Source organism: Mirounga leonina, unplaced genomic scaffold, assembly GCF_011800145.1.
Source record: "Mirounga leonina isolate KUSES-001 unplaced genomic scaffold, KU_Mleo_1.0 Mir_101595, whole genome shotgun sequence".
NCBI lineage: Eukaryota > Metazoa > Chordata > Mammalia > Carnivora > Phocidae > Mirounga > Mirounga leonina.
In genome coordinates, this window is record NW_023270158.1 from 1533737 (window position 1) to 1557966 (window position 24230).

Consider the following 24230-nt stretch of genomic DNA (forward strand, 5'->3'; position numbering starts at 1 on the left):
GCAGCCTGGCTCCAGGTTGCCTTTTTCTGACCCCAGTGGGACTGAGGCCTCCTTAAGGTTTGCTTCTGACACAGTGGAATTTAAAACAGCAGGAGACAAATAGAGGCATTATATTCCAGAGAGAAGGGCCAAGAAACATTGCTGATGGGCTGCCTGGTAAGGATGGAATGGGCTTTGGAGAATTTCATACTGTCATGAAATAAACATGTGATTTTTGACCTTCCAGAAGTGACAGAAACTATGCAAAGTATCCCATTTTTATCCTTTCCTCCTTTCAGCCTTCACTTGAGATCGTGATGTTCTGGCAGAATTTTGCTCAAAATTGGTTGTGGCTTCCCGAGTGCTGAGACATACACAACCTGGGAAGAGGGACACATCTACCTTTCAGACTGAAAAAAAAAAAAAAGGACTTTAAACAAGCTTTTAACACCCTGCACAAATGGATGTCGAAACTAAAATCCAGAAAAGTTAGGTAAGATTTGCCAAAAGCCACAGAGCTGAACCTGAACACCTTCCCTAGGCACATAATCAACCTGTTCCTCATGACGAGTCAACTCCTGTGTCTTGGATCCCACAGCCATTCATTACACATATGACAAACAGCACGGGCATCATCTGGGAGCTGGTTAAAAATACAGACTTGTTGGGGTGCCTGGGTGGCTCAGTCGTTAAGCGTCTGCCTTCGGCTCAGGTCATGATCCCAGGGTCCTGGGATCGAGCCCTGCATCGGGCTCCCTGCTCCGCGGGAAGCCTGTTTCTCCCTCTCCCTCTCCCCCTGCTTGTGTTCCCTCTCTCACTGTGTCTCTATCAAATAAATAAAATAAAATCTTAAAAAAAAAAAATACAGACTCACAGGGCGCCTGGGCGGCTCAGTCATTAAGCATCTGCCTTCGGCTCAGGTCAGGATCCCAGGGTCCTGGGATGGAGCCTCCCCTCGGGCTCCTTGCTCAGTGGGGAGTCTGCTTCTCCTTCTCCCTTTGCCTCTGCTCTGCCCCTAGCCCTGCTCCTGCTCTCTGGCTCTCGAATAAATAAAATCTTTAAAAAAAAAAAAAAAACAGTCTCGCAGGCCACCTGGGTGGCTCAGTCAGTTAAGCGTCGGACTCTTGATCTCAACTCAGGTCTTGATCTCAGGGTCACGAGTCCAAGCCCACCCAGCGAAGAGCCTAGTTAAAAAATAAATAAATGCAGACTCAGGCCTCACAGGACAGGCTGAATCAGTCCGCATTTTAACAAGCCTCCTCCCTCCCCCCCAGGTAATCCATATGAATAAAGTTGAAGAAGTGCTGGGATGGTCACTAACTCCATTTTCTAGATATTTTAGTTGCAGGAGGGGAGCGGTCATTGACTCCATATTGGCTAGAAGCACATCCATCTCTTGAAAGTAGCTTCCCAGCCTCACCTTGTAATTGAACTTAAAATCATCTTCTGATGCAAAACAATCTACAGTTTGATTTAAGGTATGTCTAGGCTTTTAAGTCTCAGTCACTCCTTGGTGAACAGATATTAAGCCTTCAGATGTAAAAAAAAAAAAAAAAAAAAAAAACTATGTTTCTTATGAGACCTGGAAAGACATGGCCAATCCCCCATCCTTACAATGACTCCTACTGCTGTGTTTTCTTCAGAGCAGGTTAAATGCCTTTCCCGAATCCCCGCGAGTCCCTTTAGGACAGACAGCAAACATAAATCTCAGCCCAGCTCCTGCCCAAGTGAACATGAACTAATCAAAATAATAATAGTAACAGCTATCGCTCACGTGGTGCTTACAGCGTGTCTGATGCTGTCCGGATAGCTTAAACATATCAAAAACTCACTTAATCCTCACAGCAACCCTGTTACGGATGAATACAGTGAAGCACAGAGAGGTTAAGTGGCTTGCCCAAGGCCACACAGCTAATTCAAGGTGGGGATTCCAATCCAGGCCGGCTGTCTCCGGAAGCCATGCTGGTAACCATAGCGCCACACGGCCTCTCAAAAGTCAAAGTGATGCTGCCCAGGGTTCCAACAGTCCCTTAATAAATTGCTCCCATAACAAAGCCTGATCGTGTACTTAGGAGAATGTAGTTCACTTCAGAGATTTTACTTGACAAAAAGAAAAAGAGAGGCCAGCAACCACTAGGACATTGTTTTACAAAGTTAAAAAACATGACCTCTGGCCTCTCATTCTTGGTTGTGATCGCAAAGACCATACATGCGGTCCAGGGCGCCTGGGTGGCTCAGTCGTTAAGCGTCTGCCTTCGGCTCAGGTCATGATCCCAGCGCCCTGGGATTGAGTCCCACATAGGGCTCCCTGCTGGGCAGGAAGCCTGCTTCTCCCTCTCCCACTCCCCCTGCTTGTAGTCCCTCTCTCGCTGTGTCTCTCTCTGTCAAATAAATAAATAAAAATCTTTAATAAAAAAAAAAAAGACCATGCGGTCTGCTGCTTGGGAGTACTTGAAAATGTCCTTCTGCCTGTAACTGGAACCGGCTCCAACATTAAAACTGCATCGTGTTGTCTATAAATGAGAAGCAGTTGTGAACTCTAAGGATTCGTGATAATAATGGCTTTGCTTATCTGTTAAATCCATGGTCTCATTTCTCTTTTTAGCTGCAGATAGCTTTTTTTCTAAATGAAATCTTAACGACCATTCCAATATACATGACTGGGCAAAGCCTTGTGCTTTGGTTGGGAGTGAAGAGGGGAAAATCTCTTGACCTCCACGATCAGTATCCCCTGAAAGGAGGTCCCTAGAACCCCAGAGTTCTGGAAACCCAGAATGAAAAATAGCCCAGGAAACAGAATGAGCCGCTTAGCTTCTGCACGAATCCAGCTCTCCTTAGGCCTCCCTGCCTGATCCTTCCTATACACGGCAATGTCCTTCGCCTTGTACCAGGAAGACGCCGCAGGATCTGAATTCTGCTCTGTGGAGCTGAAAGGCAGGACACATTTGCCATACATTTGAAAAGGGCACTACCCAACATTCAGCAAAACAGGAGATATAAATACACACCGGTAAGTCCCAACCAATAATCCTGACCAACCTGTTAACCATGATACATATCCCACTGAGTGGTTGGCTAGTAGCCACTGCCAAGCCATTATCCCTGTCAGTGCATATAAGTGACATTTAAGTTTACAAAAATTAGTGTTTAAAATAGTTTTAGGTGCTGACCGCCCACAGGGAGAATGGCAGAGTGGTTCCCAATATGTTGATGCTCTCCGCCCCAGGTGGCATTTGTGAAACTGTGGATACAGCCCTCCAGATCCCCGAGGAACCCTTGTAACCATTTCCGTGTCCCCAGCCCAAACTCAACGGCCATTAGGTAATGACTTCGAGGAAGAGAACAGGAAAGCCCAGCTCCCTTGCCCGGGGTGGGTCAGGACAACCTGAAGGCAGACTGAACCTTTTGGAGTCCCTGTCCTCTTTGCGACTTTGCTTGAGAGGACACCCTTGCTTGGCTCCCTTCCCTTCCCTTCCCTGCCCTGGTTCCTTCTCCTGTTCTCTAGGGGCACTTCCTTTACAATCACAGGAATTCCCAGCTCAGGGTCTGCCTCTGGGAGACGCCCCCTAAGAGACTACACGACCCGGCTCACTACCGTGCCACTTCATTAGCACGAATCAGTTGGCCAACCCAGTGGCAGTTAATGAACAAGGGACTTGAGCCACACCCTTCTCCTACCACAAATATGTCCATAATCTTTAGCCTCAATTGGTCTTATTTGATCAAAAAGGTGGGACCCTAATCCTAAATATTATAAAGTCTCAGCTGAGAAGAATGTACAGGGCATGGCATGTGTGGGTTAAATCAATGTTCAAGTTAATTAAAAAAAAAACAAAACCCTTTCTATGATATAGTAGTGTGCTTTCCTTACTAAGCTGGGCTTAAATGATTTAAATAAATCTTCAGGGAGTGGAGCTGGTTTGGGTTATTTGTTTCTTAAAGGTCACAAACGTGCAGTACCAAGGAGCTATAAAACTGTACAATAAGTGAGAGGCTATAATTCGCACACATCCTTAGACCTTGAAAATTGCTTTTGACCACATTTTTTATACGAGCTTGCTTTCTTGAAATTTCCCTAACTCTACGGGTTTGCACGTGGCAAAAAAGGTCTGGGTTCCTTTGGGTTCCACTTCTTCTGACACCTCTGAATCAAGTCCACCCCGTGGGATGTCAACTGTGATCCACCCAGCGAGACCCGGAGACCCCGATGGGGCCAGCCTCACGTGACCGCACACCTCGGCTTTCACAGACCCGTAACAGCGCAGCTCACCTTTATTCCCAGGGCTTCTCCAGAAATGACGGCAACCGTCACACCATCCTTACTGGGTTTGGGGATTTCTTTACTCTTCACCTCCTGGTACTGAGGCTCCACCATCTTCTCTGAGCTTCGCAAATTAACCCACAGTTGGAGGCCATGGGCTGGCTCTTCTGAGCAAGGCATCTCGGCGTGCAGAATGCCCCGGCCTGCGGTCATCCACTGCAAACAGCGGACCAACAAGAAGGAAATGTAACCCAGCCTCTAACAAGTCTGCAGGTGGGGCAACTGTGTCATGGGGACTAAGCCGGGCCCCTTACAAGCGCTGCTTTCGGGGTGGTGAGGAACAACAAAGCAACAGTGACAACTGCTGAAGCCGTTTCCAGGATTCCAAAAGCTCTGCAAGCTTCCTCATTTGAATTCAAAGCATCAGACCTGAAAGTCACACAAACGGAAGGCTCTTCGCTTGGGCGCCCCGAGTCTTAGACTGAGCTCTGAGACGGGGAGCTGCAGGGGGACAGTATGCCGGGAACCACTCTCAGGAGCTACACCTTACGTGAAAAGCACACGACCAGGCTGGGGGAGAAGCCAAGGCGCAGCGCAGTTACAACGGACGCCTCGGCCCGTCCAACACGGAGCTCCAGTGTTGGCTGACCCTTCCGAATTGTCCCAAATTGAGACGAGGTGGCCGAGCTTTCCTATCCCCACATGGGCACGCCATTAACCGGGACCCAAGCCGCAGCGGGGAGCACAGCCGGGGGAGCACAGGCGGGCAGAGACCGCGCCTGCTGCAGAGCGCGGGGCCCAGGATAGGACGCAGCTGAGAGCCGCCGCTAGGCCCTATTGGCGCAGCTGGAGGCCATGGGCCTCCGCCTACAGATCCGCGCGGGGGCCCGCGGCATCCACTGCCCCGTGCCCAGGGGACTGGTCTGTGCTTGCTCGGTTCCGCTAATGGAGCCCTCACTACCTGGCGCAGTAATTGCCTCCACCGGTGTGCAATTCTGCAAGCATCTGTTTATGTCTTTATCGAGAGCGTCATCAGGGGCCAGCCCCAGACACTAACCTCGGGACCTAGGGATGGAACATGGCAGACAGGTTCCCCGCCTGTCCTAGCTTGGCTTCTGACACAGAAATCCCGAGACTAGGAGTGAAGGGCAAGTCTTTCTTTGGGACGTGCTATAGAAAGCACAAGTGAAGAAGGAAAGAGCAAGCTCGGCAAGGGAGAAAGCCAAAAAGGGGTGGGGACGAGTAGGGGCCATCTGTGGGCCCCCGGGGCTCACAGATGGGTAGCCAACTCCCATCCCTCTCTGACAAGACTTCTTCTGGGGGTGTCCAATCCCGAGCACATCCGGAAGCTGAGAGCGCCCTTGGGCAGAGTAGCTGCGCGTGAGATGGACAGCCGTGCATGCGCGCACACACACGGGGACTGCTGCCACCTGGACTCGGGGGTGGGGCAGAGGGCCAAGAGGCAGGCCACCGACAGCATCCTCCAGCCGGCCCTCGTGCGGAGAAAATTGTACTTGGCGCTGGCGGGGGAGCTTACCTGAGGGCGGAACCTTCAGGCTGGGACCCAGACAAGGAGTAAGAAGTAACCCGGGAAGGGTGAGAGGAAGGGAGTCCATACAAAGGGAACAGCAGGTGAAAAGACTCTGAGACCAGAATGGGCAATATCCGTTCCCAGATCTGAAAGAAGGCCACTACATAGTTTAGTTTTCTTTCTGTCACTAAATCTAAATAGATTTCCATCTTCCATTTGACCAGACTGATGACACCTTCTAGTACAGGGGTCTGCTAATGACAGCCCAGGGGCCAAATCCAGCCTGCCACTTGATTCTGTACGTAAGTGTTACTGACACACAGACGCGCCCGTTCAGTGACACGCTGTCTGTCTGCTCACATGCTGCGAAGGTAGGACAGAGTGGTTGCCACATATGGGACTATATGACCCACGAAACCTAAAATAGGTGCTATCCACTTCTTACAGAAAACATTCGCTGACCACAGCTCTAACACAACATGAAGGAGATCTCAGCACTGCCCCACGCTACGCTTCTTCCATCTGATGGCAGCTATTGGGGCTCCTCAGAGACTTGGCCTCCCGTGTGTTTTTCTGTTTTGTTCAGTTTATCTCTCCATATTTTCAATCTACTTTTCATACCTTGTTTATCCTTTTTTAGATATAACCTAGTTTGGCAGGAACTTTCTTAATATGTACAGCCCACTGATTAGATTTGGAGGGGGAGAGAGATTTCTCTTTTCCACCTCACTATTTACAAGCTCTGAGGCCATGGACGTCTTTTTTCAACATCTTTAAATCCCCATTCTCTCATTTTTTAAAAAGATTTTATTCATTTATTTCACAGAGCGCGAGAGGGATCACAGAGGAAGAAGACGACTCGCTGCTGAGCAGGGAGCCCGACGCGGGCTTGATCCCAGGACCCTGGGATCATGACCTGAGCCGAAGGCAGACACTTAACCAACTGAGCCACACCCAGGCACTCCCATTCTCTCATTTTAAAAATGAGGTAAAAAGAATACTTACTTTAGAGAGATTATTCACATGAAAATGCTTTCAATTTCATGTTCATTGAAACACAATTCAAATATTTGCAGTTAAAATTCCACACAATATGTAAATAATCCCAGAAAGTTCTTGACATTGAGTTCAGACTTACAAACCCAGCAAAGAATACCCAAGAGTTGCTGGGGCTTCTAATTCTAACGTGTCTCCAACAAGCCTAGGACGGTGGCAAGATTTGGATCATGGTCTTAAGTGACAACACTTACCCCTGCAAACAAGTTGGAAGACAAAGAGTAAATTGTCGCGGGATGCCTGGGTGGCTCAGTCAGTTAATCATCTGACTCTTGCTTTCGTCTCAGGTTGTGATCGCAGGGTGGTGGGACCGAGCCCTGCATCAGGCTCCACGCTCAGCTCCGAGTCTGCTTGGGAATCTCTCTCTGCCCCTCCTCCTGCCCTCACTCTCTCTCTCAAATAAATAAATAAAACCTTTTTAAAAAAAAAGAAAAAATTGTCACAAATGCAGTAGAAAGGTCTAGAAAGATGAGGACAGAAAGTGGTACACTGAGTTTGGCCATGGGGACATCATGAGTGACCACTGCCTGAGCAAACCTAGAGGTTTGGGTGGATGTTGAGAGAGGCCAACCCTGATTTCTGTGAGTGAAGCATGAAATGGAAGATGAGTAAGTTAAGACCATCATCCTTGATTATGCTCTTGAGAAATGTAAGAGAAAGACTAGTTGGGAACTAAAAAGTGACTGAGGGGGTCAAGGAAAGCTTGAGGGAATACAAGAAACCAGTGCAGGTTTCTAGGCTGAATGGAAGGATCCACAAAAAGGAAGAGGTCAAAAGTTTAAGAGAGAGAAGGAGGAAAGTGTGAATGTACTGGAACTGGGTGAGAGCAAGCATGCACACCCAAAGGCTATTAAACCATCAGCAATTGCTTGTCTTCGGCCATACCTGCAGGTCTCCTGGGTTCATCTGACCAACATGTCCACAGAAGTCTTCATGGGCCATGCTGCCACCCTCCAGGAGGTAAGATACCTTTGACAAAACAAGCAGAAGAAAAAGTTGGTGTTTGGCAGCTATGAAGAACTGTTCACTTCTTCCACAGAAAATGTGCTGAGGAAAGTGTCAGGGGTGACCAGGACAGTAGCACAAGCTGAGAGAATGAATCTCTAGTGAAAGGACCATGCTAGTCCATACAATGTCTCTGATAGAATTCCAAACAGGAGCCCCCTCTTCCATGTAGATGCAGCCCTGAGCATGCCAAAGCTCACAGCCAGGTGACAGAAGCCCCCACTCGTCCCCTCAGCCTACCATGATGGGTCCTAGAGCTCAGGGTGAAAGAGGAGGCTCCCTTTGAAACAGCTGGGCCATGTTACCAAGGCCATGTTCAGCCAGGTGTGTGGGACGACAGATTTCAGGTCTCCACACCTTCCCCTAAAAGCTGACTTGAGAAATCCAAAGGCAATGTATTTCCAACACCAGGCATACAAACTCGCTTAGGTGCTCGATAAACCCAAGTGAAACATCAAATGAATTCATATAAGTTAAAGCCAACTTTTCCAGGGGCATGTCCATACTAAATCTAAGAATGGAAAGAAATTCTGTGCTGTCCGAGAGAGGAGCCACTAGCCGCGTGTAGCTATTTAAGTTTAATTAAAGTGGAACAAAATTAAAAATTCAACCCCTCAGTTACACTAGCCACATTTCAAGTGACAAACCCCTGGTTCTCCCCTTCCTTTTAGGTAATCAGCCTGCCCACAGAAAGCCAGTCCGTCTGGGAGGGGCCAGCCCCCATGGCCGTGGCCTTCACAGGTCCAGCACAGCCGGTGAAATCTGAATAAAGTCTGCCTAAGTTTCGCCCACATACGGTATTTGGAAGCTCAGCTACATGCAGATAGAAGTCACATTCTCCAATATCAGCTTCATCAGAAATAAGGTATTTTTTCGTGTTTGCCATCTTTCTTACTCTTTCATCTTCTCAACTGGCTCAGAATTCATGCTGGGAAAACAGACCATCATTTACTCGGCCTTCTCATACCCCAACCATAGGACAATTAAAGACCTGCCTACTGTCAAGCTGTTGAAATCTTATATTGTAGCCTTATACTAAACCACCTTCTTCCTGAGCCAACTTTATTGGATGCCAGTTCCTGAAACCAAAGACTTATATAGAGCATTTATGACAGGAGAAATCAGGGCTGGCTGACATGAGGGCCCTCCATGTGTCATCCTGCCAAACAATGACACTGAGGTACACTCTGTACAGAATGGTCTCAGCAGCAACCTTTATCCCAGCAGGTGACAGGCAGACAGCTATGGAAATTGGAGGCTCTAGGTTGGGATGGTTAATTTCCTGTGTCAACTTGACTGAGATACACGGTAAAATGGAACTTGCTATACTAATGGCAAGGATGCATTTCCCGATAAACGGTATTGGAACACAACTGGCTGACCGTATGAGTAAAGAGAGTAAGCCCCCACTATATACGGAAACGTGTTCCAAATGCATAGAAGATTTAAACGTTAAAAACACACTTCTGAGGGCGCCTGGGTGGCTCAGTTGGTTGAGCGACTGCCTTCGGCTCAGGTCATGATCCTGGAGTCCCGGGATCGAGTCCCGCACTGGGCTCCCTGCTCGGCAGGGAGCCTACTTCTCCCTCTGACCCTCCCCCCTCTCATGTGCTCTCTCTCTCTCATTCTCTCTCCCTCAAATAAATAAATAAAATCTTTAAAAAAAAACCAAAAAAACAAAAAAACACACTTCTGAGGGCGCCTGGGTGGCTCAGTCGGTTAAGCGTCTGCCTTCGGCTCAGGTCATGATCCCAGAGTCCTGGGATCGAGTCCCACATCGGGCTCCCTGCTCTGCGGGGAGCCTGCTTCTCCCTCTCCTTCTGCCTACTTGTGTTCTCTCTCTCTCTGTCAAATAAATAAATAAAATCTTTAAAAAAAAAAAAACAAAAAAAAAAAACACACTTCTGAGATCTAAATCTACGGAGACAACAAGAATACAAAATGTCAGCACAGACCTATCTTTGCGGTGTCTATTATGATAGCAAAAAGACAGGAACAATCCGGATGATGGGTCTACTAGGGTACACTCACCTAATTATGGTACAGCCATACAAGAAAGTATTACGCACCTGTTAAAAAGTGACGTAGATCTCGATTCACTGACACGGAAAAATGAAATACTATTTAATCAAAAAAAGCAGGTTACTGAACAGCAATTTTATTTAAAGAGGTCACATATAGTGATGAGTTTAAATGGGTTCATTTTAAAAGATTGTATCTTGTCATGTTACGGTGTGCGTGGAGATGCCCGGACGGACACACCAAAATGTGGACAGTGGTCTTCTCTAGAGGGTGGAATTGCAAGTACATTTTATTATATCCTCTTTCCGCTTTTCTGATAGTTTGGGTCTTCTGCAAGGAGTAGTTTACTTTTTTACAACGGAAACAACTTTTGTATCTTGCGAAAATAAAAAGATGCTACCACTAATCAGCGAATGAAAAGAAGTGATATGCTTTACTCTGCAGAGATGCTGGTGAATATTTGTTCCCTCTTTAGGTGAACAGGGACTGGCCAGGAAGGCTGTGAGACGGAAGGGAAAATACAAAGAATTGGAAGAATAGCGCCATACTATGTGAGAGGACAAAAGCAGTTAGCTCTGACCTTAAGACGTTGCTAGACAGAAAAGACCTAGAATTAGTATAGAGGCCAAAATAGGAATGAAGCACTTAGGACCTCATGCAAAGCTTAAAAATGGAAGAGGACAAATAAAAAGCTTCCAAATCTCAACCAGTCAAACTAGAAGGAGCAGTGTCTAGAATTGCTTTCCTTTTCCTGTTACGCATGCATTTTTAATTAAAATAACTGCATAATAAAGGCAATTTTCATTCTGTTTGGGCTGAAGCTTTGGGTTCTAAAAGGAGTCTCTTTCAAATCGTATTCCTTCCATCCCCAAGGTTTTTTCAATTACCCAAGCCTAGGGACTTTCAAGTTGTTAATCATCTAAAAATAGGTCAACTTGAAAAAGCAAATTGTGGTGAGCATGACTCATTTAAAGATGAAAATTTACGCAGACACCAAAAGAGGTTTGCGTGCGTGTGTGTGTGTTGCAAGTTTTATTTTAGAAAAGCAATGTCAACGCTGTTTCTAAAAGACAGAAGATAGTTATCTCCACTTTTCCTCTACTTTCTCAGTGTGGATGTCCTCTTTTCTCTGGTAATACAAGAGTAAACACCATCCTAAATACTATAAAATCTGAATTAGAGAAGTCTGGTCAATGAAGCTTTACAGAGTTCATAATGCCTGCCTTTTACTACTTAAAGCAAAAACCCCATACTTTTAGCCATTGGGAGGGAAAGAGATCAGAAACCAATGACCCCTTATTTATGACTTTTATTTTATTTATTTATTTTTCTCAAGTGCTATAAATGCTACACTGAGACTTTAAGTATAAATTAATGCCTGCAGCGGATTTTTTTTTTTTTTTTTAAACCCAAGCAGTACTCTGAGTTGACACAATCCAGATGATTTTTCAGGACATTACATAATCTCAAACACCTGGAGAATGGCCGTGGGTGGTTGACTGAACTGGGAGTGTTATGTTTAAACTCAAGAGTTGCGTGTGTCTCATTAAGAAATCTGTAATCTGAAACAGGTGTTTTCTTAAAGGACTTGCCATGCGCCCTGATCCTGCTCAGTCCTTTCCCCTTCTTAGTCCTAAACTTTCCATGCATCTTCACGAAAACACTTTGGCTTCCTTGTCAGTTCTTACTTCTTGTTACGTTCATATATTCGGGAGGAGAGAGACACAACACCAAAACAGGAACAAAAGAAAAGTGGCACTTGCGATGTGAAATTTAAGAGCTATCAATTAATTCTGAAGAATGACAGCACAAGACAAAGTAAAGTTTGTTGTTTCTTTCTGGCTGGTATTTAGAACGACAAGTGTGATGATCTCATTCAATGTTTCTCAATGCAAGACTTTTTCTTTAAAGCAAAACGTTTATATTATAGATAAAACTATGTTTACTTTTAATTTCCACGGGCCCCAAATGGTGGCTTTTTTTTTTTTTTCTATTGGTAGCTGAGTAAGGAAAAAGAGAAAAACAAAACAAAAACATGGGTTGAGCCCATGGCTGTTGAGAGAAGCCAGCGAGGAACATATTGCATAATAGAAGCGGCTAGCAGGTCTTCGATGATAGAAAGGTAATGTTCGAATCCATACAATTAAGGACCCACGTTATTTACAAAAATGTTTTAATTACTTGGGCAATCACCGAGACATCTGGAATATTACCCCACTGAATAAGCTCATCCAATCCGGACCCCACATAAACACCTTCACAAGGGCCAAAAGGCGGTTTTCACACAAAAGGAAAAGATAACCAGCACCATTTAGGTATTCAGCCAAATATTTTAAAGCTCTACTGGGTCCTGCCTTGTCATTTCCTGTCCCAACCCTGCCCCGGGGCCAATGCTGTAGGGACTCCCACCGCACTGCCCCCTGCTGGCGGGCCCCAGTCTTGGCGAACCACTCAGGCTCTGGGGCCCCTGTTGGAATCTCAGGTTTGCCATTTACCAGGTGTGAAAGGTGGAGCCAAGTCCTTTAACTTCTTGGAGGCTCGGTTTCTTCGTGTACAGCCGGACCTAGGAGAGGAGCTCACCAAGCGTGGTGAGTACTAAATCAAAGTGCCAGCACGTAAGTGTTCAGTAAGTTCTGGAACCAGCACACGTGCCACACTCCTGCTAGCACAGATCCTATTCGTGGGTCTTCCCTCATGCTTCCTGGAAAGTAGTTCTCCTGATATTCTCACCGCTCACTTCCTCACTTCATTCCGGCCTCTGTTCACACATCGTCACTGCCTGAGAGGACACCCCCCAACCAGCCCGTCACATTGGTCCGTCTCTTCTTTATCCTCCTGTGCTGACTTGTTTCTTCTTCCTCGATTTTTCCCAAAGGGACACTATACCATACAATTATTTGGTTATTCATTGTCTGTCTTCCCTAAGAAAGCATAACCTCCCTGAAGGTTCCAGCCCAGTGCTGGCACTAAAGAAAGATCTTCAGAACGAATGAATGGATAGCAGCATCTCGTATCTGCATGGCATTTCAGCATGGACAAAGCCCTGGATTCCGAGAATGTATTATCTACATATCAGTGTTGAAAACAGCGCGGCTTAGTGTGCTTAAGTTCACGCCATTAATAAGAGCAGAGCAAGGACTTAAATTAACATTTTGTCTCTGAAAATAAAACCATTTCACCGTCCCATGCCGCCTCGCAATCTTGGCAGCCCCGCATATGCTATGAGATCTGATGGGAGTTGCAAAATGAGCCAGGACTGGGGCGCCTGGGTCATTCAGTCGGTTGTGTATCTTGATTTCAGCTCAGGTCATGATCTCAGGGCCGTGAGATCAAGCCCCAAGTCGGGCTCCCTGCTGGGTGCGGAGCCTACTTAAGATTCTCTCTCTCCTTCTGCCTCTGCCCCTCTCCCCTGTTCATTCTCTCTCTGATAAGTGAGAGAGAGAGAGAGAGAGAGAGAGAGAACGAACCAGCCAGGGCTGCCAAGTGCAAGGGCTTTAGGCGAACTGGCCACCTCTGGCAAAGAAAGGTCCTTGTGCTGTTGTATGCAAAGCTGAAAACAGGCCTCGGGAGTCCTGGGTGAGGTGGAGAAGAGGAGGATGGAGGGACAGGCAACCACAGGTTCCTGAGAGGAGGCACTCCCAGGGTCCTTCCTTGGTGTGGACATCAAGAGCCCAACAATGTCTAACTACAGAGAAAAGAACAACTGACTTTATTTAGGCAATTTTCCTTTTATATTTTTCTGTTGCTCCCATTCGCAAATGTCTCCCAAACCTACCCATTCTCCTTTCCCTAGGAGTAAAATATCTGGCATCCACATCAAGGTTCGATAACAATTACATTCCTGAATCCAACTACGCAGGTGAGCTGAATCACGGACTCCCTCAGAACCTTCCAGGTGCTTCTAGAACCCTGGGGCGAGGCCAGGAATGCCCTTTCTCTTCAAACCCCACTCAGGATTCAACCTTTTGTGGAATCCCTTCAGACAAACTACCGCTGGCTCCTCGTGTAATCATCAGGCTGACAGCACCTACATCTCTTAAAAGTGCGGTCAAGGTGTTCACGCACATTGTGTTATCATTCCCGTGTTATACTGAAGGGGCCGCAAGGGAATGGTTTGCCAGCTTCTATGATGACCCGAATTTCCCACATGCAAAAAAAGTGTTGTGTCTGCAGCCAGGGTGAGCAAGTGGATGGTTGGAAGTATTGTTGCTGAAGAGTGCCCTCTGCTGATCCTAACAGTGTGTGCTCGCTGTTTTTGTCCCATCGGACCTCACGCAAAGAGGGCTAGGCCTCACGAACAGAGCCGCTGATAACTAAGCATGTCTTCTAGCACGTGCGTAGGGTCTCTGCTTCAAGACCGTGTGGGGGTGGCAGGTTACCATCTGGACGTCAAGGGACCAGCTCTGTTGTGGTGTAGAGGGAAGGTTTTCTGCCCCCACGGTCTCTAGTTAAAAGCTTGTCAAGGCAGACACCTAAGAATGAATGAAGGTTTGGGGCTCACAGGGCTCTTACCGAGATGAGTTTAAGGGATTTCCCTCTTGTTTTAATATTCTGTTAAGATTTCATTTTAATATTTAATTTCATTAAGTAGCTGACATCTTTAGATGGGTGCATTATTCCTACTCTCTGATTCAATTCATTGTAAGGATTTAACTTGTCAAACTTCTGGCCAGTGTGTTCATTGTGCTTGATGTTACTGGGTCACACTTCTCAGGTTTTGGACTTCAAGAAGCAATAAAAGCAACAACAAAAAACAACCCCCCAAACAAACAAACAGAAAGAAGCCATGAAAACATTTTATAATAAGGGGGCCTGATAGAAGGATGTCAATTTTTTATCTTTTGCCTTTTTTAATAAACTTTAGGGGTAATTTTAAATCTCTTTCTTTTTTTCCCCTCTTTGCAGCTTGCACAGGGGAAATGTCATCACAAACTCATAAACAGGAAGTTAGAAATCACCCAAAAGGAACACAATGATCGTCCCTTCCCGACCTTCAGGGAGCCACCACTCTAGCAGGGGAAACTCGACTAAAATATGCAGATAAGAGAACTTAATACTAAAAAGAAATACAGGGGCGCCTGGCTGGCTCAGTCAGTGGAGCGTGTGACTCGATCTCGGGGCTGCAAGTTCAAGCCCCACGTTGGCTATAGAGATTACTTAAAAATAAAATCTTAAAAAAAAGAAAAAGTACAATTAGTCCCTGTGGAAACACAGGAAAAGAGATTAATTCTGATGAGCAAGAATCTGAAGGGATGGGGGAGTCATTCATGGAGGAGGCAGCCCCCCACATGGTCCTTAAAAGATTGCACTACTTGAGGGGGGCGCCTGGGTGGCTCAGTCCGTGGAGTATCTGCCTTAGGCTCAGATCGTGATCTTGGGGTCCTGGGATCGAGCCCTGCATGGGGCTCCCTGCTCGGCGGGGAGTCTGCTTCTCCCTCTCCCTCCTGCTCATGGGCTTGCACTCTCTCTCAAATAAATAAATAATCTTTAAAAAAAAATTGCACTACTGGGGAAAAGCTGGGGTGTATGGGGCAAAAAAGTACAGAGAAGGAGGAAAAGAATTTGTAGGCTGTAGTAAAAGGCCAGAAACAATTAAAGCAGGAAGTTGGGATCCCTGAACCACAAAAGCACTGGGTCCCACAGTAAGTAACAGAGAGACTCTTGAGGTGTTCACAGCTGGGGATCCATGTCACAGGTCCAATCTCATTTCTAATGGTATTAACTTGACAATGTTTTGAGACAATATCAGATGTATAGAAGGGGAACTCTGTTCCAGAGGGAGTGGTAGCATGGAGAGTGGACAGGTGTGGGCCTGGGATCGGATGGGCCCCCCCACACCCCTACGTGGGCTGTGTGACCTTGACAAGTCACCACTTCTGAGCCTCTGTTTCCTCGTATGTAAAATGGGGGGGGGGGGAGAACAATTCCTACTTTTCAGCATTGTTGTGAAGCTTGGAGGTAACGTACAGAAGGCATGTGGACCTTCTCATAAAGCTGGTAGCTCATACTGCATGGCAAATTTCCTTTGGGTTTAGTCCCATATGGTCAGGCATTTCATTTTTTTTTTAAAGATTTTTATTTATTTATTTGACAGAGAGAGAGAGACAGGGAAAGAGGGAACACAAGCAGGGGGAGTGGGAGAGGGAGAAGCAGGCTTCCTGCTGAGCAGGGAGCCCAATGCAGGGCTCGATCCCAGGACCCTGAGATCATGACCCGAGCTGAAGGCAGATGCTTAATGACTGAGCCACCCAAGCGCCCCTCAGGCATTTCATTTTAAGAGAGTCTATTGATGGAGAATTCTGAAGCAGCTTGGCTAATAGTGTTGAAGATTTACAAGGAGTTTAGTTTTTTTTCTAAAAGATTTATTTATTTTGGGGGGGCAGAGGGAGAGGGAGAGTCATAAGCAGACTCCACACAGAGAGAGTGGAGCCCGACACAGGGCTCGATCTCACGACCCTGAGATCATGACCTGAGCTGAAACCAAGAGTCGGACGCTTAACCGACAGAGCCACCCAGGCACCCCGGCAAGGAGCTTTGCATCACGTAATGATCTCTGTTCATTTACTCTGGACTTAATTTCAGTCTCACTTCAAAAGCGTTATTTAGCGACATGAAAGGAGGTGTAATGACTGGTTTACGGTCGTTATCACGTCCCGTCTTCCAGAAGTGTCTACTTAAGAACTCTAGGAGTGTAGTCTCTCAGACATGAGTGGTTTCTGTTTGTAATTGTAATGGGGTGGGGGCGGGGCAGATGGGGAAAGCTGCTGGGAATTCATATGGATTGCTTTTGAAGAACATTTCAGTTCACTGCTACTTTCCCGCGTGTGACCCGTGCTTCTTGACATAGGCCGGGGTTGGATTCTCTGCTGTGGGAACAGGCCCCTGCACTGCAGGATGGTGGGCAGCATTCCTGGCCTCTCCTCACTAGATGGCAGTGGCTCCCTCCAGCTGGTATTAACCAGAAATGTCTCCAGAAACTGCCACACTGACCTCATGGAGGCAGGGTCACCCCTGGTTGAGAACCTGACACACACAGTCTCAAATCCCAACTTTTAGACTTAAGATGGCGCTAATTTAGAAGGACAGCATTAACTTGGGAGTGTCGGGATAGAAAACAGTGGCCATCTGTTCGTAACTGGAGCTCAAGCACTGCTGTGAAGACCTTCCCCAATAACAGCCCAACCTATAGCTTTAATCCCACCCCAACCCTACACATCCAATTTTTTAAACATGTATCCCACAGAGCTTTTATTTTATTTATTTTTTTAAGTAAGCTCCATCTAGGCCCAACGTGGGGCTTGAACTCACAACCCTGAGATCAAGAGTCACATGCTCTTTGCCGCTCCCAGTGATTGTGCTCTCCTGCTCTCTCAATCTGTCAAATAAATAAAAATCTTAAAAAAAAAAAGTCACATGCTCTACTGAGCCAGCCAGGCTCCCCCCACCCCCTACACATCCAATTTTTAAGTCTGACTTCCTTACTCACTATTTCTAGTGTATCCCCATACCATGCCCTCTACCTTTTCCTCCATTGTCCAGAGACTTGTATCTGATTCCTTAAGGTTGTACTAAATGGCCAAATCCCCCCGCCTTGAAACTCTCCCAGACCTTTCTGTGAGAAATGCTAGCTTCTCCCTCAGAATGTGAAACTTCATCAACGGGACTTCTCTTGCTCCTCCTTAAGTGTTTTCTGACAGTCTGGCAAACTAGAAGTCCCCTGCCCCCACCCCTTCTGAACTCACCTTCACGTGTGCGTGCACGCTTGCGCACACGCGCACACACACACACACACGATTCTAATTTCCTTTTGGCCAAGGAAGTGTTAAAGAGGAGAATGTCATGCTTTTTAATCTGAGGCATTCCTTTACATTTTGTGGGACCCTCTAACGGCACACAAATGTCTCCTAAAGGAAGCTGCCCCTGGGTCACCCTCCCCATTACACACTGGCATACAGTATTAGCTTAACTGGTGGACTGGCTGATTTTATGTGGAGAGGGCAGACCCAAGTTGGAGGCCTGAGCACGAGTTCCCAGAGGGCCAGGGGGCATCAGGATCTTCACCAGCCACGAGAGCACTGTTGATCTTCAAATATGATATGTGAAGAGGGAATTCTGAAAATAGTGATATTTAAGTAACCAACACACGTGGCTCAAAACTGCAAAGGTACCACAAGAAAAAGAGGGTTAGAGTGAAAATGAACTCTTTCTCATCACTCATCACTCAACCTTCCCTGGAAGGCACAGGCCCGGCTTCCTGGGTGTCCTCTCAGAGGTAATTTAGGCATACCCAAGAATCAAGGCCTAAGTGGGAATCCCCCAAATGTCCGTCAAGAGATGACTGAATAAACAAAATGTGGCAGATGCATACAGTAGATAATTATTCAGCCATAAAAAGGAATTAAGTTCTGACACATGTTACAACATGGATGAGCCTTGAAAACATTTGCCAAGCGAAAGAAACCAGACACAAGATGCCACATATCGTAGCATTCCTTTTATATGAAATGTTCAGAATAGGCAACCCCATAGAGACAGAAAGCATGGTTGCTACAGGCTAGGGGGTGTGGGGGTGGGGAGGGACTCTCGGTGAGTATGGGCTTTCTTTGGGGGTTGATGAAAATGTTCTGGAATCAGTGGTGATAGTTGCACAATATTGTGAAAATACTAAAAACCGCTAAATATTTTCAAAAAGCCTCATGAGTATGTATCTGTATCTGTCATTAAGCGTTTATTTTCTAAGCGCCATCTTTTGGACTTGTAACGTGAATTTTTGAATTTTATTTTCTTTGCATTAATGTAGCACGTAGAAATAATCACTTATTAAAATAGCCCAGCTTGCCCATAATACCAATGATAATAAACCATTTTTTTAAAAGATTTATTTATTTATTTGAGAGAGCGAGAATGAGAGAGAGTACATGAGAGGGGGGAGGGTCAGAGGGAGAAGCAGACTCCCCGCCGAGCAGGGAGCCCGATGCGGGACTCGACCCCGGGACTCCAGGATCATGACCTGAGCCGAAGGCAGTCGCTTAACCAACTGAGCCACCCAGGCGCCCAATAAACCATTTTTTAAAAATAAAGGTAGGGGCTCCTGGGTGGCACAGTTGGGAGTCTGTTGAGTGTCTGACTCTTGATTTCGGCTCAGGTCATGATCTCGGGGTCGTGAGATCGAGCCCCGAGTTGGGCTCTGGGCTCAGCTCAAGACGAGTCTGCTTGGGATTCTCAATCTCCCTCGCCCTCTCCCCTTTCCCTGCCCCCCACCAAGCAGGCTTACGAGCACACCCTCTCTCTCAAATAAATAAATAAGTCCTTAAAAAAATGCAATAAAAAAATTAAAAAGAATAAAGGTATAGTTTTTTGTTTTTTATATAAATCCTACACTATGCCACAATAATTCTGTCACTTTCCAACTATCATGGAGATTATTCTAGATTAGAATGGATCAAGCTGTGGCATTCTTCTTAATTACTATGTAGTATGTCATGTATATGTCATTGTATGGACACATGTGTTTAAACCACTAGTTCTCATCTGGGGGCCACTGGGTGGCCCCACTCCCCCAAAGCAGGCAATATCTGGAGATATTTTTTGTTGTCACCACTGGAAGTGGGGGGAGCTGCAGGCCTCTAGTGAGTAGAGCCCGGGGATGCTGCTCAACACCCTACAATGTACAGGACAGCCCCCACAGCAGGTATCCTCTCAAAATATTACTAGTGCCCAGGTTGAGAAGCCCTGATTTAAGCAGCCCATGATCAAGGAAAATGTAAATTATTTCCAATATTTGCTTTTATAAATGATGTTGAATATGCCATCTTCCAAATATAGAACTTCCTTATATGTCATTTCCAGACACATAATGATTCCCCTATTATTTTGGACACTTACTTTGTTCCCCTTTTTTCCAACTTTTTAAAATTGGAATAAACATTTGTACAGTAAGCCTTTGTTCTTACTTTGTTTTTTTTTTTTTTCCAGAAAATTATTTAGACTTCTAGAAGTAGGATTACTGTGTTTAAAGGGGCATAATTTTTTCCTCTGAGATATACGGAGAGGGGATATTTCCTAGGAAGGAGATATTTCTCCTAGGAAGGGGATATTTCCCCCATTCTATCTGGTTATTGCTTTCATGCAATAAAGTGAGTAATCTTCACAGAGTGATTTTATATCCAGCCACTTACTAAGAGGTTTTGGTTGATACTCTTAGCACAGAGAGAGGTGAAGGTGGCTTTCGCTTCCTTACTATAATCTGTTGAGCCTCAACTCCAAATCATGCCAAACACACACAGAAGCTAAAACCTACATGCGTGCACGGTAAGCACAGCTTCTGGACAAATCCTGTGCCCTCCATCCTCCTTCAATCAACATCACCACCCAAAGCTGGATGAGGCCATTGTAGGGTTTGCTTTTAGTACCGTATTACCTACAAATAAATAATTTTTCCTCCTCCTCTCCGACAGCTGTGACTGAGTAGCTCCGAAGCTTCCAGAGCCTTATTAAATCGTAATGGTGCTGGTAGAGAGCCTTATCTCTTTTTTTCCTCAAATTAGCAGGATTAAGTCTAATATCTCAGTGTTAAGACACAACACGAGAAGTTCACTGAAGAGTCTTCATGATATTGAGAAAGTACCCTTCTTTCCCAGTTTTCCTAGAGTAAGTTTTTGTCTTTGCAAAATGGGTTTTGACTTTAATCAAGTTTTTTGTCCCCCCCAACCCCCAGCTTGGCTTCAACAATTGCTATGGCTTGGTTTTGAGAGTACACAGCAAGCTAGAAAAAACAGGCTGTGTGGGCTCGAGGTGTGAATCACCAGCACCCTTCCCTTCCTCACCAGGATATGGTCCAGGCGTTGCATGCAAATGCTGCTGGCTGCCATCCAGCGAATAGGAGTGTGGCCTTTCCGATGGGCACACCCTTGCAAACAGGACCGGTCTGTTCTCCTGGGCAAAATCAAAAAGCCTGCTGAGGCTTGTAGGGAAAAACTTGAAAAAACACTCCCAAGCCCAGCTAAGCACATAAGCGACGAGGTCATCCTTAAATGTCCCTGAAGTATGACGGTTTCGTAAATGTCCCCACAGGGGAGTGACAGACCATGCCACCTTCCCCGGGACTGAGGGGTTCCCAGGAGCATGGGACTTTCAGTGCTGGAACCAGGAAAGTCCTGAGGCTGTAATTTAAAGGATGATTTTGAAAGGCACAAAACACGTTTCTTCTCAGAACAGGTGAAAAATTCATCAATGGTGCACTGAACTTCAAGCGCTGCTTTTTCAAGCTAAACTAAACTTGGGCAGGGCATGGGTTTTTCAGATCATTATGTTTCTGATTGTTCATAGCCGCCCTAAGCAAATCAAGATATGATGCCTGACCAGAAATAGGTAACTACAAAATTATTCCACCCTTTACCACTCAGGCCTTTTGAAAACAGGGCTCCCCAGAGTCCTAACTCCCGACAGGAAATACTGAATGCATTTTTCCCCCTTGTCTTGTGACCTCCAGCTGTGCCTCCTTTTCCAGCACATTCCTTCTCCCTCAATTGTCAGGCAAGTTTTGAACAGAAAAGCTATAGTCATCCAAACCATTAAGTTAAAAAGAAACGATTACCCGCTAACTCAGTAAAATCAGGTCCTGGCTCTTATAGAATTACGGTATTTCTGGTTTCGAAGATTATCTAGATGGGCGCTTCTCCAGTCTTACTGCAACTCGAGGATGTTGATGAAATGCAGAATGTGCATCCGCAGATCAGAGGGGGAGCCTGAGGTCCCAGTTTCACAGTTCACACTCAAGGTAATAAGAATTTTGTAGGATGATATTCTCCACGTTTCTTTGATCACATATCACTATTAGTTTAAGAAGTGAGCATACACTCCTAATGTATATATCTATTTATATTTTATATTCATGTGTTAGTACAACAGAATTGCACTTTTATTTTAAAAAGTTAATGTCCGTCAGCATGGCACTGACTCACGTAGCTCCCAGCCTGTTTTGAGGACCACTGATCCTGAAAATGCACCCATTACGTCAACATTCAGGGAATGCTTGTATTTCTCCAGGCATAAGAAAAGAGAGAAGAGAGAAACCGCGTGAGCAAGCACAGAGGGACAGTGAGAGGGAGAAGCAGACTCCCCAGTGAGCAGGGAGCCCGATGCGGGCCTTGATTCCAGGACCCTGAGATCATGACCTGAGCCGAAGGCAGACGCTTTACCCACTGAGCCTCCCAGGCGCCCCCTAGCTCCCTTCTTTATACTAATTAGCCTTTTCAAACTTTATACCAAGCCTGTAGAAAATGAGCCAGGAGGAGTTGATGAGAGCCTACAAGTAGGCCCTGTTTTGAACTGCAGACTTTTAACATTCACATTAAGAGACAGAGGAGCCCTCGGCTTACCTACACGCCTGGGAAAAACGGATACAGTTGATTCTAGTTTTTCCCGGTAGTTCTACAAAGTTGCCATGATCATCAGATTCATGAACACCGAACCAAAGCTCTTGGGGAAATACAGGGTCTGGTCCCCTGGAGCCTCTAACCACAGCATTTTCAGCAACCAATCAATATATAACCTTGTCTTATGTGTGTTTCTGTTTAAAGATACCTCATTTTTTTTTTTTTTTTAAAGATTTTATTTCTTTATTTGAGACAGAGAGAATGAGATACAGAGAGCATGAGAGGGAGAAGGGTCAGAGGGAGAAGCAGACTCCCCGCTGAGCAGGGAGCCCGATGCGGGACTCGATCCCGGGACTCCAGGATCATGACCTGAGCCGAAGGCAGTCGCTTAACCAACTGAGCCACCCAGGCGCCCTAAAGATACCTCATTTTAAAGGTATCTTTACCTTGACTCATTAGGTCAAGGTAATGACTCATTAACACTGAACTCAGCAAGCAGCCCTCTATCTCAACCCTGAACAGAACTATCTAACACACCTCCTTTCTCCAAAAGGCACAACACTGCCTTCTTGCACTTAGAACGCTAGACAGCACTCCAGCACTATGCTTGGGAACTATTTTAAACAGTGAACTCACCAACAAAAAGCACAGAAGTGTGGAAGATGTGGCACTGAGTAGACCGCAAGGACACCTGTTTACAGTCGGAGCTGAAACGAGAAGGCAGCGTGGCCTCGTCCGCCCTCAGCTGGGAAGGCGCACCTAAGACAGTACCTGAATCCACACATAATGAGTATTGACTGTAATTATAACTTCGGTTTTAAGGAAGGAAAATTCTTACTCAAAAGTCAAGGGCCAAACACCAGTATGCTACAGCTGAACTCCTTCACGGTTTAAAGTTGAGCACCTTACAATTTATAAATTGCAGTTTATAAAGGCAATTAAGTTTCCTTTTCCGTAATGGAAAAGAAAGCAATGTATGCCATCATTCGTTTTATTTAATATACTCATCGAAGTTAGCAAAAACTCTTCCTTATCCAATTAAATTCAGCCGGGAGTTACTGAGTATCTCCACCTGCAGAACATGGAGAGGTGTGGGATTATCTCAGCTGAAGCAATTTATAGTCCTCTGGACTATGGGAGGGGAGGTTGAGGCAATTCCTAACCCTAATCCCTGACAGAATATGATCGAGGCCACCGTAAATGTCTCATGTGCATGAGACTAGTAAAAACAGAATGCTATGGGGACCCAACGAAGGAGAAAGTGCACCCTCTTGAGATTGTCCTATGACACTTGATGGAGACAATGACATCTAAAAAGACTTTGAGGGGTTAGTACGATGGTAACGGAGCTGTGTGAGGAAGTGGCGAGAATGTCCTGATACCAGAAGCAGAGGAGCACTGTGGGGAGACGTGTTCTGGGAACCGAGTCAGAATCCAGCATGGCTGTAGGGTAAGTGAAAGGAATGGTCTCCATTACTGTTGTAAGGCAAGACACAATGCCCCCAGAGTGCTAACAGACAAGAGAACTGGAAGGCCAATGGCTATGTGAGAAAGGGAGACCGGTCCAACTACCTTGATCCTTCATATTATTTCCAGAAGCTTCTTGGTTTACTCAACATTTACACTGCAGTGGTTAACTCTTTACTGGTCCATCTTTCACCTCCTTAACCAGATTATGAATTGGAAGCAAGTGCCAAGCCTCCTTCTTCCTTAGGCTCCCTCCCTCCGCCAACACACACACACACCCCCCCAACCTACAAAAGATCGCCTGACACCAATATCTTCATGCACCAGTCTTTAGTAAATATTTATTCATTCAATAATTGGCTTGACAAACACACTGAGCCCTGCTCTGTTTCCTAATACAGGTTCTTCCCACGGAGCAGATGGCTACATTTTCTCATTAACTGTCCCTGCGTTTTCCCAGAATAGAGGTACATGTGGAGAATGAGAATCTTTTAAAGTGCCACAATATTGCATTATACATTTTTATCTCCTT

At 45.9% G+C, this 24230-nt stretch overlaps 1 protein-coding gene across 7 annotated transcripts in view; it reads right to left on the minus strand.

Annotated features, from left to right (window-relative positions):
- The window catches only part of PIR (pirin), a 103473-nt gene that overhangs the window by 65021 nt on the left and 14222 nt on the right, over positions 1–24230 (minus strand). For all 7 annotated transcript variants that reach the window (XM_034999867.1, XM_034999878.1, XM_034999906.1 and 4 more), the window contains 2 exons: positions 7713–7796; positions 4250–4456 (listed from right to left, as the gene is read on the minus strand). In XM_034999867.1, the coding sequence (XP_034855758.1) occupies positions 4250–4456; positions 7713–7796 (291 nt within the window). The remainder of the gene's footprint in view (positions 1–4249; positions 4457–7712; positions 7797–24230) is intronic.